We start from the raw sequence: 18,860 nt of genomic DNA on the forward strand, positions 1-18,860 counted from the left end.
CAAGAAACTGAGGTCCCAAGAAGAGAAGGGACTACCTGCCTAGCAGGAAGGACCCAGCCCGGAGAAGCCCCAGCCCCAGCCCCGAGGACCTGAGGAGCCTGGATCAGCACAGGCCAGCGTCCTGTCCTGCCTACGTGGTCACCCTGGTGTGGGGGCAGGACTTTGAGGCCAGACAGCATCAGTTCCCCTACCTCCTGCTTCCAGAACATTCTGCCCCTCTTAGTGATGATGGGCCTATTCTGGGAGGAAGGGGAGGGACAGGGACAGAGACATTCTTAATCTCCATCCAAAAGCTAACCGCAGCTGGTGTGTCAGTTTGGTTTCTGGAGGAGGCATTGGCCACTGGGCCCAAGCAAGAGTCCCAGTGGTGGGCTGGGACCCGTAGACTTGTCAACTGGATTCCACCCCAAGTAACTAATTTGACCCAGGACTGATGGGCCAAGCAGGAACAGCAGCACCTTAAGCCTCTGAGGAAGAGAGGAGAAACCGGGAGAGAAGCAAAGGCTGGGGGGACCCAGGGGGACCTGAGATCAAAGGGAGGTGTCCTGGCCCTACAGCTTTCTCTGCAGGGCTTCTCAGAGCCTTTATGTCCCGCGGTACACCAGGATGCCCATGGAAGCAGCCACACTGCACAAGGGTGCCCACAGAACTCCACAGAAGTGGGGGCCCTGGCTCCCTCCGAAGATATGGCTTGGTGTCAGATGTGTGGGCCAAGTTGGCGCCCTTGCTCAAACACCAGTTTGCCCTGGGACCTTGTGAAAGGCTCCCCACTTCTGGGGCTTCCTCATCTTCCTGGTAAGACACGGTCTCTCATCCTCGGGCGTTTAGGGACGATGGCACCAAGGGTGACTGCTGGAGATATGGTTTCCTGCCTGGGGCCACAGGCCACAGCAGTCATGGTTGTAGGAGATGGACACTTGGCGGGGTGAGCTGGGCAGAGTGCCCCCGGAGCGGACCACAGCCCGCTTGCACGTGGCCTGCACAGGAAGGACATTTGAGGGGGGTCACGCTGGCCTCACTGCAGAACCTCAGGGATGTCCTTCGTCCCCCGGTTCCCAAGGCCACAGTCAGGTCGGCCGGAGCTTCACCCAGATTGCAGGGGACGCCAATGCCATGCCTGCGGCCCTGGCAGGGGAGGGAGCTGGAAGCTGTGACACCCCATTTTCAGGGGCCACCCATTAATTAATTAGGCCCAATGAATAATGCATGCCGCCTGGGGTATATTAATAGCATATTTATATGGTGTACTATGGGTGGTACACATTCGCGTCGGAACACCTCACAAATAATTCATGACCCCGCTCCTTTCCTGGGCTCCGGGAGAGCCTGGCCAGTGCTTCGGCGAGGGCTCGTGGGTTGCTTCCGACAGCCAAATTTTACATTTCATTATAAATGGCTTTGCTGGGCATGTCGGTAACTTCTCCATTCCCATCCACTTTATTATTAATGGCTTTCCTGAACTGTAGCAGCCCAACGTCGCACACAATGCGTTATAAATATTTGATCCAGCATCCATAGTCTGCCATTTATCATTTATAACGGGTTACAAAAACATTATAAAACATTTACCGCACATTTATAGATCATTTTCGGCTACCGCGACGATGTGTTATAAATACATTATTAATCCTCCTCACGCCGTTTATAGGAGCCCCTTGTAATGAGGCCTGGCCTGCCCAGCCCCTGGTAAACAGAGCGTGCAAGGGCTGGTGGGGGTGGCCAGGCGGCAGGCCCAGTGCCCACGGAAGCCTGGCCCTGCTTCTCATGGCTGTGTGTCCTTGGGCGGCTCACTGCGTGTCTCTGTTCACAGAGCAGGTCATTTACTGAGCACTTCCTGTCAGACTCCGCTCATGGCCACCCTGAGCCTCGGCTTCAGGCCCATTTCACAGATGTGGACGCAGGCTTTAGGAGGAGAAGGAGGTGCCCGAGGCACAGCTGGGCTGGTGTGAGAGCCGGGGGCAGCCAGGGCTGGGGATGAGAGGTCAGGCGAGGCTGCCCTGGCCTTATGAGAGCAGGACTGAAGAACTCGGAAATTTAGGGTTGGGGGACGCCCCTCCCACTGGCCTCTGACCAGGCGGCCCCTTGGCTCCTGTGGTCACATGCTTTGCCATCCCAGAGGCTCTCGGGGCTGCAAGTCTGGCCCGTGGGTTCCTGGGATGCGGGCTGTAATGCTGACCAAAGAGGAGAGGGTGTGAGGAAACTTTGGGACACAGCTGCCCCTCCACGGTACCCCAGCTCCAACTCCGCATCCTCGGGAGGCCTCCAGGGAGGCTGAGGTCAGGGGCAGCAGGCTGGGTGTGCAGCTAGATGGAGGTCAGCCCTCATATGGTCACAGGGACCCTGGGCCCTGCAGCTTAAGTCCCATGCTCACCCAGATCCTCTCTGCCTGTGGCTGTGTGACCTCCCCATAACGCCTCCTCTCCCCATTGGGAATAGCAGGACCAGACCACTTGCCAGACAAGTGACCACCCAGGCCCACTACGTGTAGGCCGGCCCCTTGTTCCCCACTCAGCCCCACCATACCCCACAGGCCAGGAGGGCACAGGCAGAGAACCAGCACCGTGTGCTCACTACTCACACCCAAAGAGAGAACAGAGCCCAGCAGCTCCAACTGTAGGTTGATAGGCAGAGTCCTCGGCTGAAAACTCCTATTCATCCTTCAAGACCCACTTGGCAATCTACCTTTTGTGAAGAACTCTTCCTGACTCCCCAGGCATAGGCCTTATTGGTCCCCTGGGAGCCAAGCTGGGCCAGGCACTGGGGTCTGGACTGGTGAGTGGGCTCTGGGGTAAGGGAACTGGACAGTCCTTCCAGAGCGGTCCTAGCAGGACCTTTGTTCAGGGAGGGCGGGAGGGGACAGCAGGCCCTGGGGAGGCCTCGAGCCACACTCTCCCTTTCGACACCTGAAATAACCCCACCTCAGCCTGGCTGGGCCTAAATGGGTCAGTCCTCGGTTGCTCTAAGGAGACAAGGAGGAAGGTCCTGACCCAGGACCTAAGCAGATCTGCCCCGTGAGCCCTCGCTGCCCTCATCTGTGAAACCGGGGTGTCAGCCAGCCCTCCCAGGGTGAATGTGGGGGCACGAGGCCTGGGGAGCCTGGTGGGGAGAGTGCCAGGCCGGTCAGGGTCCACCCCTTCCTGGGACTGAAAATGAAACCAGGTGTTTGTCCTGAAGCTGTTGGGAAGTGGTGCCCGGTCACTATGGCAACGCCTCACCCGGCCCCACCCCTTCCCACCTGCTGAAGAAAGCCCAGTGACTAGCTGCCCTCGCAGTGGGGCTGGCCTTGGCCCGGCGTCCTCGCCGGGGCCTCCCCTCTCTCCTACATTGAAAGAGGCGCTGGACTGCTTCGGAGCCCCAGAGCAGAGTGGTCCTGACCACACTGGCCCCTGCAACAGGGCGCTCCCTACCTGGCTTACCACTGGGCTTCGCTGATGGCGAACAGACAAGTGGGGGCCCATCCTCGGGGGTCCTGTTAATGTTCCCTCCCCACAGCTGGACATTGGGGACCCTGGGCTCTGAAAGGGGTGGCCACCGTCGAGGGGCGTTGGGGATGAGAGAGACAGAGGCCAAGGTCACGAGTGGGCTCTGACAGCCCGTCCCACCAGTGGGAGCCCCCGGGGAGAGCCCGGGTGTAAGGGCCGAGCAGGAGCATACACACCACGGCGCCCCCAGCCCCTGCTGCCAACCCAGAGTCTAGAGCCAAGCCTCCCAGAGACCGGACCTCCTCCTCTCTCTTGGCTACTCGGCACGGCAGCCCCACCAGGAACAAGCAGCCCCACAGCCAGGACCCCACCTCCAGCCTGCCGTGGAGCAACAGGCAGCACTGAGCCCAGGGTGCTGACCTGGTGAGAAGATGATCAGGACCCGAAGGTCCTGACTGGGCGGAGCTCCAGGTACTTGCTAAGCCTGTGGGGGCAAAGACCCCATGCTCAGGCCAAGGGCTGAGTGGGCAGGGCAGTTCATGACCCTCTGGGAGGTGAGATGACCCCAAGTGGGGGGCTTAGCTGGCCCCACACACCCTTGCTCCTGTGCGCTCCCTCGCCCACAAAGCTGGAACCTGGGGGCGTGCACACCCCTGCCGGGCCCCTTCTCCCACACTTGGCCCGGCCTGTGCACCCGGGTGGCTGGGATCTCTGTCCATCTCCCCACGCGAGGAGTGGCGCTGGTGCTGGTCACGAGCACAGACTTTGGCCCCACGGCCCCCAGCACTCGCATCTCAACCATCCAAGTCCCGGCCAGAGACCCAGAGCCTATTACCCCCACCGCACCTCTCGCCTGGACTGCAGTACCGAGACTGCTGGTGACCAGGAGCGGACATCGGCCAGATCGCCTGCATCGAGGGAACAGCCAGCGTCTCGGGAGCGCCCTGCCCGCAACAGCCAGAGCTTGCACACCTGCGTCGAGCCCCGCCGTCCCTCTGTGTGTCTCACCCTTGTGCCCGGCTCCCTGCGGGCCCTCGGGTGACCACCACGGCCAATGCCGCAGCGAGCAGCCTGCCCACCTACCCCCATGCCAGGACACCGTGGTCTTCCCCACGCTGACAGGGGCAGGCGGCATTTCGGGGCCACCGGGGCTCCCGCATTCCCCATGGCAGAGCTGAGCCCCTGCCTGTCGCCCTTCTCTGTCGGGCAGCTGTCGTGCAGTGAGGGGAGCAGCAGGGCAGGCCGCGCCAAGGTGGACAGGGGCCCGGGCTGCATCTGGCCCTGAGCTCCCCTGGACCTTGGCCTTAGGCCCAGAGATGGGTAAGCTGCCTCCCTGCCTGCTGGGACCCTTCCCACACGCCAGTGCCAAAGGTTCCGTGCGCCGGCTGGCGGGCAGCCCGCCACCCACCTACTGGAAATCCTGGGGCCCCCTCGGTGAGGAGGTGCCACTCTGGGGTACTGCGTCTGTGACGCGATCCCATTAGCTGGGCTGGGCAGCCCCTCAGAGCCCACCCTTCTCGGGGTCTCTGGGCTGTAGTTGGGGGGTGGGGTAGGCCAGCGTCACGTGCCCCGGACCAGGCACTGTGAGCCACGTGGGATGGGGACAGCATGTGAGAAGCAACAGGATCTGGACCCGGGGGGCTGTCGTGGGGTCAGGGGCATGGGGGCTGACCTCCGGAGAGCTCAGGACCGGCAAGCCAGGGTACCTGGGAAGGGACTCTGGAGAAGGAACGGGGCACCAGCCGGCTGCACACAGGGAGGGGCATGGCAGCTGTCCCTATGCGGAGGCCAGGCCGGGGTGCAGAGGCCCGTGGAGGGAGGGGCGAGGAGCACGGAGGAGCGGGGCACACGCCAACTCTCACCACCCTCGAGGGCCAGCCCTCCCAAGGCCAAGGCCGAGGCCGAGGTTCAGCCCGGACTGTCCTGCCTCCCCACCAAGGCCCAGCATCTCTGGGGCCAGTTCAGCCCTGGCACCCCCTGGTAGCCCCACTGAGCAGGAGGAGACCTGTGGGGGTGAGGGGTCAGCCACTAGCCGGTAGGAGGGTAAGGTTGGGGTGACATGGATGCTGCTGGGAACCTGCCAGGGTTCGTGGGCTCCCTGGTCCCACCCCAAACTGGTGAGATGCTAATGCAGCCAGGGACTGGGGCCTCATGTGAGGGGCTGACTTCATGGGGCACTGGCCCAGCCCCGATGCCTCCAGGTCAAGTTCTGGGGCAGGGCCCCCATGCCAGCACCCACAGCTTCACTGGGGGATACTCGCACCCCCACAATCCTTCAGGGCTGCCCCGCCTCTTCTCGTGAATGGGATCATCCGGGGCCCCCAGCCAGTGCTCGGGGCGGTTTGGCTGGCTTCTGTACAGGTGCTCACGGCCAAGGGTCCTGGCCTGTGGCCCCTTCTGGGGCGGGACGGGAGTCAGGTTCCCAGGTGCCACCAGCAAGCCCCGCCCAACCCAGGCGCCCAGGAGCTGACACCTCCCTCTCCTGACTGCCCAGAGAAGGTCCTGGCGCGACAGTAGGGACCAGAGGCCGAGGGAGTGAGTGCCCCATCTTGGGCTCTGCTCAACCCCCAGGCGGCTGGAGGGAGGTGAGCACAGGCAGCCGGCGCGCGGAGAATTCAGAACGTTTCATTTCAGACCAACCCCTTGCTGAGGCTCGCCGGGACATCAGCCTCTGTTCCTGTCACTGCAGGCATGGAGCCACGGGCCATGGATGCTATTGCAGTGGCTCGATGTTCTCCATGCCCTGGAGGAGACCAGCAGGCAGCCGGAGGAGGGATGCAGGGGCGGCGTGCGGTCAGACGGCCACGCAGGCTCACATCACCGCCTCCATGTGCAGGATCCTCAGGGCCTCGGAGATCTGGACGCTGGTGTCCATCTGCCCATACATGCCCACCAGGAAGGCCCGGTGCAACAATACAGCCGCGTGCTCTGTGCGGGAGACAGGACAGGACACGTCTGGCCCCAAAGAGCTGGTGGCTCTTGGAAGCAGGGCGTCTGCGCCCCCCCTGAGAGCCAGGCGTCAGGGAGCAAAGGCCTTGTAGGCACTAGGCGCCCTGGGCGGGCCAGGCCAGGCTCACCTTGGCAGAGGAGGGTGTACTCAGGCAGGTTCCTGAGGGCCGTCTGCACCACCTCGAAGTCCCGGCTGCCCAGGCAGCACATGAACGTGGGCAAGAAGTCTGCTGCAAAGCTGAGAAGGCGCACACTCAGGCGGGCCCCTCTCCCGCGCCTGAGATTGCCCTGGAGAGTCTCGGCAAGGACCTGAGCTGAGGGGGCCCAGACAGGGCTGGGGCCCGGGGTGCTGGGATGCTGGGCTCACCTGGGGTTGTTCTGGATGGAGCGCAGGGCCAGACCGAAGGCCAAGTTGCGGCAGGGCTCCTCGGCAGAGCTCATCAGCCGCTGCAGGTTGGTCTGCGGGGGGGGCGGAGGTGTTACTGGGATTGATTCCCCTCCTGGCAGGAGCTCAGCCCCTCAGCCCCCAGGCCGCCAACAGCAACCACAGACCCTGCTCCCCACACGCCCACCCCCACCGCCATGGCCTCAGGACCCAGGATGGGAAGCATTGGTAGTCTGCAGGCTCCAGCCCAGGCCAGGGGTGGTCTCCCGCCTCAACTGTGAGCCCCTGGGGCAGGGCCAGGTTCAGACGTGTGGTGCCCCATCCACTGGCCTGGCACGCTTCCTATCAGAAGGCTGATGGGCTCCCCTGGATCCCAGCTCACTCACCGAGAAAAAACCCAGGATCTCCGGTCTCCGCCGAGACATCTCGTCTATGTCGCTCAGAACTTCCAGCACATCTGAGATAGCCAGAGAGGCACGTGAGGGCCACGTCGTGGCTGCTGGACTCAAGGCCGGATCTGTGTCCCCATGCAGCCCAGACGCAGGAGGGGGCAAGCCCCGGGACCAGAGTCTATGGTGTGGCAGGACCCCGGGCCATGCTGGTCCCCACCCCGCCTGTCAGGCAGGGGCAGAGTGGAGGCTCCACAGGGACCCTGGCCAGTCCCTGGTCCAGCCTCAGCACAGGTTCCAGCAGAGGGACCCTGTGTTCTGGCTGCAGTATGGCTCCTCAGAATGCTGGTGCCAGGACCTCCAGAATGTTCCATGCCACCTGAGTGCTGGATAAGCCCAGGAGTCCCCAGCGCCTCCAGATAAAAAGCACCAGGACTTAGGCTAGCTTCCCAGTCCCACCAGGCCAGTGACCCCAGAGTGTAGGTGCTGGTTGACTGGGAGGGTTTTGGAGGTACAGGCTCCCCAAACTGTTGTCTGGCAGGTCTGAGGCGCCCAGTGGTCTGCGCTGGAACCCCCTGCCCAGCTGCCTATCCCTGGCTGCCCAGAGCCACTCCCACTGCGAGGTAGCACCCAGCTCCCGGAGTTCCTTTCTGCACAGGGACACCAACCCCCAGATGCACGGCCATTTCTGGGGGTCGCCAGCACCACGGTGCACCCAACAGCCCAAATTTGTGCAGCTGCCCTGCCCTCTGTTCCCCTGCACACTGCTGGCCCTCCCCCTACCAGCCCACAGTCAGGCCTCCCTTCTGCAGGTGCCCCTCAGCCCTGGGAGTCCCTGATCTCCTGCCGTCTGCTGCCCCGTAAGACCACCAGCCAAGCTGCCCGTCCCCGCCTCAAGCCCCTGCGTCTTCCCTATAGGCCCTCTCTGGCCCCTGACCATGAGGAGATAGTCCTGCTCCTCCTGAAGCCTGGCAGGGACCCTGCTGTCTTCTGGAGAGCCACGGCACCATGGAACTCCGATGGGAGCCCACCACCCACCAGGAGCTGACCTGGCCTGCGGGAGCCCGGCTCCCAAACTCACCCTCAACAGTCTGGCCCCGGGAAAGCCTCTTCATGTAGGGGGCCATCTCTGCTGCGGTCAGGGGGGTGAACAGGGAGACGCTGACCAGGGGCAGGGAGCCGGCCGAGCTCTCATCTGGAAGTCAGGAAGTCAATGCCATCAGGCCGGAGGTAGAGACCGTGCCGGGAGCACAGTCCGGCCAGGGCCTGCAGGGAGGTCCTTCCGGGGGAATGGCTGGCCAGCACTCAACACCCAAGCTCCAGAACCTGCCTGTAAGCAAGGGCTGTCCCTGCCAAGCAGCCCCTGGGACCCCACACAAGTGCAGAAGATGCAGCCACTGCCCCAGGCCTGAGCACAATGCCCGGGACACAGTGGGCACCCAATAAGGGTGTGGGAACCATGAGCCCACTGGGACCTGCCCCCCAAGCCCCTCAGGCGCCGCATGGGGCGCGACCTCACGGCAGGCGCAGTGATGGCCCAGCTGAGGCCTGGGCACGCCCACAGACAACGGATGGTCCGCAGGGCTGCCAGGCCCGCAGAACCCCCATGGGCCCTACTCACCTTCGCCCTCCTCGTCCAGGCCCCGGTCGGCTCTGCCATCTCTGCTGGGAAGGCTCAGCCCCGCAAGGAGGGACTTGAGCATCACCAGGTCACTGCTGTCGAAGGACAGGTCGCTGGGGAGAGCACAGGTGCTCTGTGAGGAGGACGCCGCAGACGGCAGACAGGACAGGGAGGACGATGGGCGTGGGAGGCCAGAGCTTTGGGAAGCGGGTTCAGAGCTGCGCGGCCCCAGCCCCCACCACCCTGGGCTCTGGCACTGCAGGCCCCCCAACGCCATGGCTCGGGAGGCCCTCACCCCTGCAGCCCGGCAGTGGGACCCTTGCCACACAGAGCCCGAGTGCCCGAGCAGGCCAGGCCGGACGCACACACACACTCACTGCAGTGCGTCCGCGTGTTTCTGCAGAAAGGCCACAGCCGCTGGGGCGTTGCAGGTCACGTACTTGTGGGTGAAGTGCACGAACTTGTGGATGAAGGGCGCCAGGTGGCGGGAAGACTTCCTGTAGCTCTGCAAAGCAGCAGCCTTGTGTTCACAGCCAGAGCACCCCACCCTGCCCCCGCACTTGCCCAGGAGGTCTCAGGACGGACCACGGATACCAGCAATGCCTGTGCTAAAGATGACCTTGCCGTTTGCGAGCCACCGGTGCAGCCAGACAGGTGTCTAACGAGCACCGGCAGCAGCTGGCCACAGAGAAGGCAGCACTGAGCCCGACCATGGCTCCTGGTTGGCCCTCTGCAGAACACGGGCCTTCCCCGGGTATGCCACCAGCGAGGAGCTGGTCCCCAGGACAGGCAGCAGCAGAAGCCACTATAGAGAGGCCTGCCCTTGATCAGAGCCCACGTCCTGTGACTGCCCTCACCCGACAGCCCCGGGCAGAAAGGTCAGGCCAGGCCGGGCAGCGGAGGGGGCCGCAGGAGGGGACAGCGGGCAGAGGAGGGATGGGACACCTGGGCGGGGCCGGGCGAATGTCCCACGTCCCCACCGCCCAAGCAGACGCAGGCAGCACGACGCACCAGAAGCAGGCGGACGAAGGAGCGCATACAGTCCCACAGCGCCCCCTGGTGCTCGTTCTGGAACACCTGCGGCTGCAGAAGCTCCAGGACCCCCAGCACGTGCAGGAAGAAGGTCAGGTGATTCTGCTGGCGGAACTCCTGGAAGTTGAGGTGGGTGCGGCCGTGAAGGAGTGCAGCGATCATGGGCAAGTGCCTGGGGACGACCAAGAGCGCTCACTAGTTCACGCCCCCAGGAATCCAGCACCCCTGCCTGACCCCGCAGGAAACCCACACTCGGGGACACGACAGGCAGGCACAACCCAGCTTCCCCATGGGGTCTGGGGCTTGCAGGCATGTCCCCTTGCAAGCCGGCCACCCTGTCTGTCCCACCTGATTCCGTGTCTATAAGGCGCTCTCTCCCCCAATCCCCACCCCAGGGCTCTCCCGGCCAGGCCCTACTTAGTCAGGAAGCAGCCGTCACTGCCCTGCACTGTGCATGGCAGATTGTAGATGCAGACCCCGTTCCTGCACAAGCCCCCCGAGTGCAGGAAGAGCCCCCAGAGGGCCTGCCGGGCCTGGAGTGGGAGGGGCCTGCTGGGGCGCCGTACCTGAGCAGCAGGATGGGATGCGCCACAGCCAGCTTCCGGCAGGCCATGTTAGCGTCGGCCACTCTGTTCTCCGAAGACCGGGAGTCACTGGTGTCCGCGAGGAGGGTGATGAAGCGGTGGATCAGGCCGTCCAGCTGAGGGGACGGGGGAGGTGAGCCCCAGGGGCCGCCCACAACTCTAGTGTCTCACATGCCCGCCCCCCACGGGGCCTGAGTCCACCACAGAAGGGCCCACGATGGGGCTCACTGGGGGCAGGGCACCCCGGGTCCCCTGAAGGCCTGGCAAGGCCGCCCAGTGACCAGAGAAGCTACTCACCTCCGGGCCCCCTGCTTTCTGGGTGCACGAGGGGCACATGCCCAGACAAACTCCGGGGGGGGTTGCCTAGGAGGGGCTGGGGGGGGCACGGGGATGCCCGGGTGGGGGCTATGCGAGGAACGGGCCCCTCCGGCGCACACAGCCGCCACTGGGCAGCAGGCTATGTGTCTCCAGCACCTTGGGAAGGAGACACAGGGCTGCGGGCGGATGGCCCCTCTGCTCGCCCCACAGCCTGAGGGGCTGCTTGAAGGAGAAGAGACGGCTTCTGGCCCTCGGAGAGACACGCCAGGCCAGGAGGGTGGGGTGCAAGGCAGGCTCTGCCCTCAGGCGCCGACGAGGGCAAGGACAGCTGCCCAGAAGCACCAGCACTGCCTGCAGGTGTTGTCTTCCTCGAACCCGAGGAAGCGCACTTCTCCGCGACCTGGCTCAGGTCTCCACACCAGCAGTAAAGAATGGAGGTGGCCCAGAGCAGCCCCTCATCAGGGCCACCCTGCGCCCCCGCTCACCTTGCAGGTGCTGCCGCTGGTGGCCCCTCCGCTGTGCGGCAGGACCTCGGGCACGGGCACCCGCAGCTCCGGCCACTGCAGGTAGAGCTGCACCAGCAGGTCCCGGCAGCGCCTGCCCAGCACACTGCAAGACACGGGATCAGGCTGCTGGGTGGGTAGGGTGGGTGGGGCTGGCAGGGCACCAGCCCGGGGGGCCTGTGGGCAAGGGGGCCAGAGACCTCACCTGTCGCCCCACTGCTGGATGCAGCCCGTCAGGTGCGCTGTCACCTTCCGGACGCTCTCGTCGTGTCCCCGGCAGCAGCTGAGCAGCAGGGGCAGCCGGGCCTGGAGGAGGCTGCAGGCGGCGGCATCCCCGTCCTGGCTCCTGGCCTCGGCCTCTGCCAGGATCAGCTCCACCAGACCGATGAGCTCTGCCGCCTGCACCCGCAGCACCAGCTCCTCCCGCCGCTTCTGCAAGCAACACCGCAGTCAGCGCCAAGGTGGACAGGCCGGGCCCACGCTCGCCTCTCCCCACCCTGCAGGACAACGTGCCCCAACACCTGCCTGGGGCGTGCGCTGGTCCCTTCCCTGCCAGATTCGTGGAACGTGGATGCAGGCCCAGAGGAAGTCCAGAGAGGCTGAAGGGTCAAACCTGCAAGCACGTGGGAGCTTTGCCTCAGTTTCCAGGCAGGAGAGGAGAACAAACGGTAAGATGAGGCACGGTCACAGGAAGTTCAGGCCACAAACACCACCTCCCAATCAGCAAACTAGATGGGCCCAGGTCAGCTGTTGGAGGACGTGCAGCCCCCACCCCCCCACCCGCAAAACCAACACCGGTCCTGCTCATCATCAGGGCTGCTGGCCACGCAGAGGGGACATCCGACTCCCCTGCATACGGCATGGACGACAGCCACGAACACCATCCGGGGAGCAGACCGTCTGCCCTTGGTGGTCACCCAGAGCAGGCACACCTGGACCAGGTGGGCTCTGTATCCCCAGGGTTGTGACAGCCACTGCGGGAACCCCCTTCCAGGGTGCCAGTGGGGGGACGCCAGGCCAGATGCCCAGAGGGCCCCTGGGTGCTGCCGTCATACCACCTGGCCTGCCGGGCAGGGGTGCAGGGAGGGGGTGCTCACCTCTGCTCCCGGTTCTTGCCCAGCAGGATGTGGACACACTGGTGCAGTGTGGACCAGCTGGACTGGTGAGTGAGCAGGGCCAGCAGGTAAGGTCGGAAGGACGGCACCTGGGGGCCGGGATGACCTTTGCCCTGGGAAAGAAAGATACCGGGGATGGTCCCTGTGCAGCTCACTGGCTACCTGGCCTTGAGGCACTGGAAAGCAGAGGGAGAAGGCTGTTTCCAGAAAGACCCAGAGTTCCTGCCAGGAAGGCAGCCTCGGCAGTCTGTGCACCACGTGGGGCCTGGCTGGGGCGTGCGGGAAGGCCACGTGTGCTGACCTGAACCAGCTCCTCAGAGATAGCGAGTGCCCGTGAACAAAGACAACCAACCAACCAACCCAAACCCACAACTTCTGCCTCCAGAACCCCCCAAGTCTTGTCCGAGGGCCCCAGCTGCAGGAGCACCTTGAGAGATTCAGGGACACAGGAGGGTGATGGGGGGTCTCTGAGACCCCCAGCAACCCCCACAGGGTCAGGGGACCCATCTCCGGTGGGGTGCTGGGCTCCACTCCCCACTCCGCTCAGTATGGTGTCTCCCATCCCGGGAGGAGGCCCTGGGCCACAAAGCTCTGGTCCTCCTCTTCCCCACCCGCCCGAGCAGCCAGATCCAGCCGCTGCAGTGACTGGTCACCGGGGACAGGACACCCGTCCAGGCCAGTGAGAGTCAGGCCCGGGCTTTTGCTGGAACCAACACAAAGAGACTGTAAAGGCAGGGGCTGCCGTGGGAGCCCAGCCCCCACCACACCCAGGGTTGTGCAGGTCCTCGGTCCTCTGCGCGGAGCGCAGCCCACCTTGCCCCGGGAGAACAGCAGCCTCTGTTGCAGCTCGGGGCAACTGCTGATCACCTCGGGGTCCAGCATCTCCAGCCAGTCGACGAGGAGCCCGGAGCAGGGACCCAGCTGCACGGCGTCCAGGCTGAAGGGAAAGCAGGGAAGGCTCAGCAATGGCCAGCCAGGGGCGCACACAGACCGGCCACCGCCCCGCCGGCTCACCTGCAGCCGTCGGCTTCCGGATCCCCTGGGGCTGGGGGCTCCTTCTCCTGCAGCAGCAGGGAGCTCACCACGGCGACGGGCCGCAGGGCCGGGGACGCAGGGGCAGTGGCGAAGAGCGCGGCCAACAGCTCCTCCAGGTGAGGCGACCCCCCCTCAATCAGACCCTGGAGGACTGTGGGGACAAGGGTGCTGGGTCGCTCCGGCTTGGTGGACAGACAGGCAGGCTCCAGACCACCCGGCTCCAGGACAGACAACCCCTGGCCCCTGTAAGGCCACCGAGGCCCCTGTGTGCCCAGGCCAGGGCAGCCAGCGGTGAGCACTGATTCTGAGGGTGGGCTCCCCACATATACACGATGCCAACAGCAGAGCCTGGGCATGGCAACCGTGCTGGGGGCGGGCCCTTCCTGCCAGGCTGCCACTCCTCTCTGCGGCTCCCATTTCAGGGACACCTCGGAGAAGAACCTCTGCGCTGGCGGCCAAGCTGGCGGTCCTCCCAGTTCCCGGCCCCGACGTACCTTTGCCGACAAGCTCGGGCTCCACGCTACATTTCTCCCCTGACTTGAGGGTGGTGACCACAGCCCGGACAGTGGAGCTGACCACCTCCGAGTCCCCTCGAAACGCCAGGGCCTCAGCTAGGCGCAGGAACCCACTCCGCACTGCCAGGAAACACAGGTGTGAGCCAGGGGATAGGCCCTCGACCCGCCGCTGTGGCCCACCCTGTCCCGGGCGCCCACAAGCCTCACGTGTGTTTCCAGCCAAGGATCCTACCTCGCTCCCCAAAGCCCTTGCTTTCCAATCATCAACCTGTCCACACTGATGCTCCTCCAGGGCCCACAGAGCCCGAGGGCTGACACCCCTGTATCACTGAGGCTATCGCCCCCTCCCTGCTGCCCCTGGGGGAGGGGCAACAAGCCCAGGGCCCCCACCCCAGGACGCGGCCGGCCCTCACCATCGCTGATCCTGTGGCGCGCGGAGTACTGGACGGCGAAGAGCTTGAGCTGTGCCCGCAGGGGCCCCCCCTCCCCTGTGGGGCCGTCCAGCCACTGCAGCATCTGCATGAGCACTTTAAGGAAGAGTGATGAGAAGCCGGTATCCTGGGGCACACAGCGCTGTGGGGACAAGCGGCAGCTCAGCATGGGCGCATCACCCAGCTGTCACCCTGCCCCTCCATGTCACACACAGTCTCTCCGAGCCCCGGCCGACAGGGTACCCCACTGTTTGTGAGTCACCTCCGTGCAGCTTGGAGAGAAGAGATACCCCTGCACCTGCAAAGGCACGTCGACAAGCTCACACGCTTGCACAGGCAGAGCAGTAGCTACAGCAGAATTACCACACCCGGGTGCACGTGGGAATGACCCCCGTGGCTCCTATTTCCCGGAAAGCTTCTGTCAGCAGAGGAGGGGGCTCCACGCCTGCCTCCACAGGAGCCCGTCTCCTCCGTCCACTGAGAGCCAACCCCAGGCCGCGGAGGCACAGAGCTAGGGTGCTCCACGGGCAGAGCTGGGTGGCCGTGGGCAGATGCACAGCTCCGGGGGATACACCGCAGCCACTTGTAGGCCCCTGCGGACCCGGGCTCTGCGGCGCCCGCACCCACCTGGTACTGGCAGAGCTGGCGCATCAGGGGGCAGGCGAGGAAGTGGCTCCGGTGCATGGACATCACCAGGGCCCCGCTGTGCGGCGAGTTGAGCAGGGTGGCGATGGCCTGCAGCAGGCGCACGGTGACACCCGTCACCTCGGGGCTCCCCTGACGGACGCGGGCTAGCTCCTGGCCCAGGGCCTGCTGCAGTGCGAGGGCAGCAGGGCGGGCGCTGGAGCTCTGCCACCGCGGGCCTGGGCTCAGCGGGAAGATCTGTGCCAGAGCAAAGGGCAGCATCAGGAGGACACGCTCGGCCCCACTGGGCCCACTGTGCCCTGCACTCATGACAGGACCGCTCATGCTCAGTGGGCCAGACCCTGCCTGGGCACCGCTGGCAGCTCCCCGTCCTTGCCAGATGCCCCTAGGAGGTACAGGGAGGGGACCCAGGACTCCTTACGGGCCCGCATGGGGAGCCCCACTAAGGCTGGGACCACAGGCAATACCACCACCTGGCAAATGCTGCCTGTTCCATTTACAGAACTGGGCACTGACTCCAGAGAGTGCGCGGACTGCAGCCGGCGGGTAAGGGGGGCCCCCAAGCACAGCCCCGGACTCCAGAGAAACCACTGGAGATAAAGAGTGCACGCAGGCGTGTGAGCAGGAAGACCCATGCTCGGCAGCGACCGTCGGCGTGTGAGCAGGCGAGCTCCCACACGGAAGACTCTGGGTGGCAGGCGGCACACGTGCAGCATGTGGGGCAGAGGCACAGCCGCAGAGCAGGGTGACGGCTGGGGTGGGAGTGCTCACACGGCTGTTCTACACACATAGCTCCCAGCAGGCTGAAGGCTGGGTGCTGGTCGCTGCAGCAGGAGCAGCGCAGGAACAACACCCACGTGGGCACAGCACGTCTGCCCCCAGGACGCGGCTCAGACCAAGCACTCGCGCCAGCCGTGCCTCCAGGCCCCGCCCCCCGAGTGGACACAGCCCAGCGAGGGGACCATCCTGGCCGCAGTTCTGGATGAGCACGCTAAGGCCTGCGGCAGGTGAGCAGCCAGGCTGTGGTCCCCCTGGCTCCCGCCCAGCAACAGGCTCCCCATGGATGTGGAGTTCTGGGGTGAAGCCCCTATCCCTCTCTGGGCCCAGAGCACCCCCTTCTGCAGAGCTTGTCCCAGGTAGTGGCAGCGGTACCTGCAGGAGCATGCTGGCCAGGTCGTCCTCGGGGCCAAGCACCCGCACCTGGGTCACAGCCCGGGTCCGCCCCGGCCCCGAGGGCTGCTCTGGGCTGCTTTTGGGTTTGGGCGCCTCTGCGCTGTCTGCAGAGAAATGGGGAGAGGCTTCAGCCAGTGACACTTCCCAGCCAGCCTCCAGCAGGGGACGTTCCCCCAAGCACCCCAGCCTCTCTGGGGCCTGCTGAGGCCCAAAAGAAGCAGGGCCTTTACACAGGAAGCCAGACAATGGCTGGAGACGAGAGTGGGCCCCAGGTCTCGGGAGGTCCCATGCTGGTGAGTGCTGAGCTGTGAGGAAGAGGGATGGGCCGGTACCTCGACGTGGAGGCAGGGAGGCCGTGAGCAGGGAGTGGAAGGTCTGGCCTCCGGACGCTCCTCTCTCATGCTGAACTTCAACCAGGTGAGCCATGTAATCTGCGAGCCAGCAGCCAACAGTTAAACCCCTGAGCCCTGAGACAGCGACAGCCTGCCTACCCCCAGAAATCTGTGCTGGAAACACCACCCGGCCACCCAAACACCCCAGCACAGGGTGTCGCAAGCTGAGCTACGGGATCTTTTAGCCAAGGACCTGGTCCCACAGAACCCACCCCTGTGGTTCCTCTCTCCTCAAAGCCCAGAGCACACACAGACGCCCAGGGCGCAGGGCAGCCCAGCCTCTCCTAGGCGTGCCCGCCCCTGGTGCCTCCCACCCCAGACCGCCCATCGTTCGTGCTGGGCCCGAGCCGCTCAGTCGGGGTCTGCAGCACGCGCGAGGCCCCCGGCTCTCACTCTTGTCCATGATGTTCTGCTCCAGGGTCTGGGGGTCGTGGGCCACCGCCTGGTCCAGGTACCGCAGCAGTTTGCTCATGCTGGACACGGGGATGCCGAAGGACTGCACAAACAGCAGCAGCTGCTGCGGCTCCAGGTCCTGCAGAGCTGAGAGGGGCGCTGGCTCGTGGAGCCTCCGCCCGGCACCCCCGGCCCTCCCCACCTGGCTCACGGTGGGCTTGCCTACCCTGCTCCCTATGGCTCCTTCCCTCTGGCCCCTGAGCTCCCCGAGTCGTCGCTGGCTCCCCTATAGCGTGCCCTCCCCACACTTCCCAAACTCAGCCCACCGTGCACCAAACTGCCTCCCAGGCTGCCCCCCACCTGCCCAGGTGCTACCCAACTGGACGCCCACTGGCTGCTGTGGGACCAGTGCTTCTCCTCAGGTGGGACACCCCACAGCCACTCGTCCTCCAGCACCAGTGCAGAGGACCCTTCCCTCTCCCCTCGAACCCTGTCCTGTGGCACCGTGTGCCCCTCCCTGCCTGCCTGTGAGGGGCCGGCGGGCAGGGGCCGGGCAATGTGGTGCTCGCCCAGAAGCCCAGGGCGGCCCCAGGCGCAGTGGGAACCCTAGACACGCCTGCGGGATGACAGACGCCTGGTGCCAACAAGGCTGCAGAGCTGTCCTCTCGCACGTGCGGTGGTGGGAGCGCCCAGCCCGGCGGATGGCACGAGGCTGGGCAGCCCCGTACCGGCGTCCACCAGGCGGGGGACCTCTGAGCGGATCATGCGCAGCTTCAGCCAGTCTGGCAGCAGCAGTGCCTCCTCTGACGTGTCCACCAGGAAGGCCGTGGGCAGAGGCTGCTTCTCCGGGAACCAGATGTCCAGCAGGGCCTGGAACTCGCCGTCTCCGGCTTTGAGAGAGATGATGCGGTGAGCAGCAGGACAGCTCAGCCTCCGCAGCAGAGGCGCGCCGGGCCCTGAGGGACTGGAGGCAAGGCTGGGAGAGCCTCCTCTCCCTGCTGTGTCTGGGGGAACAGAGGCTTCACGGCACGGGAGAGCCAACGTAAGCTGCACCTGCTCCTGGTCTAACCCACGACTCCCGCTGAGGCCACGCAGGGACTCAGAAGCTGGCCAGTCCACCTCGGGGGGCTGTGACATGGGGAGGCACCGTCCCGGGCTCCAGGCCTGGCTGAACCAGCTTCCTTCCCACTCCCAAGCTCCGAAGACTCCCCATGGCTGACAGGAGGCCAGTCCCCCCTAGTCACCCAGGGCTTGTAAACTCCTGTCCTTCTGAGGGGACACATCCTCTTCAACAGCCCCCGACGGGGATCACCTTCCCAACAGAGCCAGTGCCCCTGCCCTCCCCTCCTGGACACGAGCATGTGGCAGACTGGTCCATGGCAGCCAGCAAGGAAGGGACAGAGGGGAGGCTGCCAGGCCAGCAAGGGTGCAGCCACCTGGAGGGACACAGGCCACGGCCAGCGAGGGGCAGGCCTGTGCAGAGGAGCTGGACCCCCCAGCTCTGGAGCTCAGCGCGCTCAGCAGACACAGCAAGGAACTGCCTCCCACGGCCACTCTGCTACGGGCCAGGGTGGTGAGGCCGGAGATCACGGGCTTGTTAACCTGCGGACCCTGCCGCCACCCAACGGGGACTGTGGTGGGTGCAGGCGCTCTTCCCGCTCCGCAGGGTGGGGCTGGCACTCACGTGCCTTACGGAGGAGAGAGCCTCCATAGGCTCGGACCTCGGGACTGGCCCTCACGCACCCGCCAGCCACTCACCGCGGGGCGGCCCCAACGTCAGGAGAATGACCATGGCGTGGACCACCAGAATGTGCATGGTGGCTGTCTCCCCGCTGGTCCAGCGAAGGAAGACCTGGTCCTGGGACTCGGACTGCAGGAGAAGGGGGAGGGTGGCTGAGCTGCGCCACGGCGCCGCCGGACAGGGGAGGAGCCCGACTGGGGAGCAGCCGCCGGCCTTA

The 18,860-nt window shown here is 65.1% G+C and overlaps 1 protein-coding gene across 3 annotated transcripts in view; it reads right to left on the reverse strand.

Moving 5' to 3' along the window:
- Positions 1-6,030: 6,030 nt before the first annotated feature.
- The window catches only part of INTS1 (integrator complex subunit 1), a 28,762-nt gene continuing 15,932 nt past the window's right edge, over positions 6,031-18,860 (reverse strand). For 2 of the 3 annotated variants that reach the window (XM_032327507.1, XM_032327506.1), the window contains exons 25-47: positions 18,661-18,772; positions 17,631-17,792; positions 16,903-17,049; positions 16,450-16,548; positions 16,097-16,221; positions 14,927-15,181; positions 14,282-14,441; positions 13,848-13,988; positions 13,333-13,504; positions 13,132-13,255; positions 12,301-12,431; positions 11,729-11,816; positions 11,409-11,635; positions 11,186-11,309; positions 10,365-10,498; positions 9,778-9,970; positions 9,144-9,271; positions 8,767-8,879; positions 8,227-8,340; positions 7,143-7,213; positions 6,739-6,830; positions 6,500-6,609; positions 6,031-6,350 (exon numbers count right to left, since the gene is read on the reverse strand). In XM_032327507.1, coding sequence (XP_032183398.1) covers positions 6,235-6,350; positions 6,500-6,609; positions 6,739-6,830; positions 7,143-7,213; positions 8,227-8,340; positions 8,767-8,879; positions 9,144-9,271; positions 9,778-9,970; positions 10,365-10,498; positions 11,186-11,309; positions 11,409-11,635; positions 11,729-11,816; positions 12,301-12,431; positions 13,132-13,255; positions 13,333-13,504; positions 13,848-13,988; positions 14,282-14,441; positions 14,927-15,181; positions 16,097-16,221; positions 16,450-16,548; positions 16,903-17,049; positions 17,631-17,792; positions 18,661-18,772 — 3,138 coding nt within the window. In that variant the 3' untranslated portion in view covers positions 6,031-6,234. The other variant, XM_032327508.1, reaches the window with a different exon arrangement.

Source organism: Mustela erminea, chromosome 20 (assembly GCF_009829155.1).
Source record: "Mustela erminea isolate mMusErm1 chromosome 20, mMusErm1.Pri, whole genome shotgun sequence".
In the NCBI taxonomy this organism is placed as follows: Eukaryota; Metazoa; Chordata; class Mammalia; order Carnivora; family Mustelidae; genus Mustela; species Mustela erminea.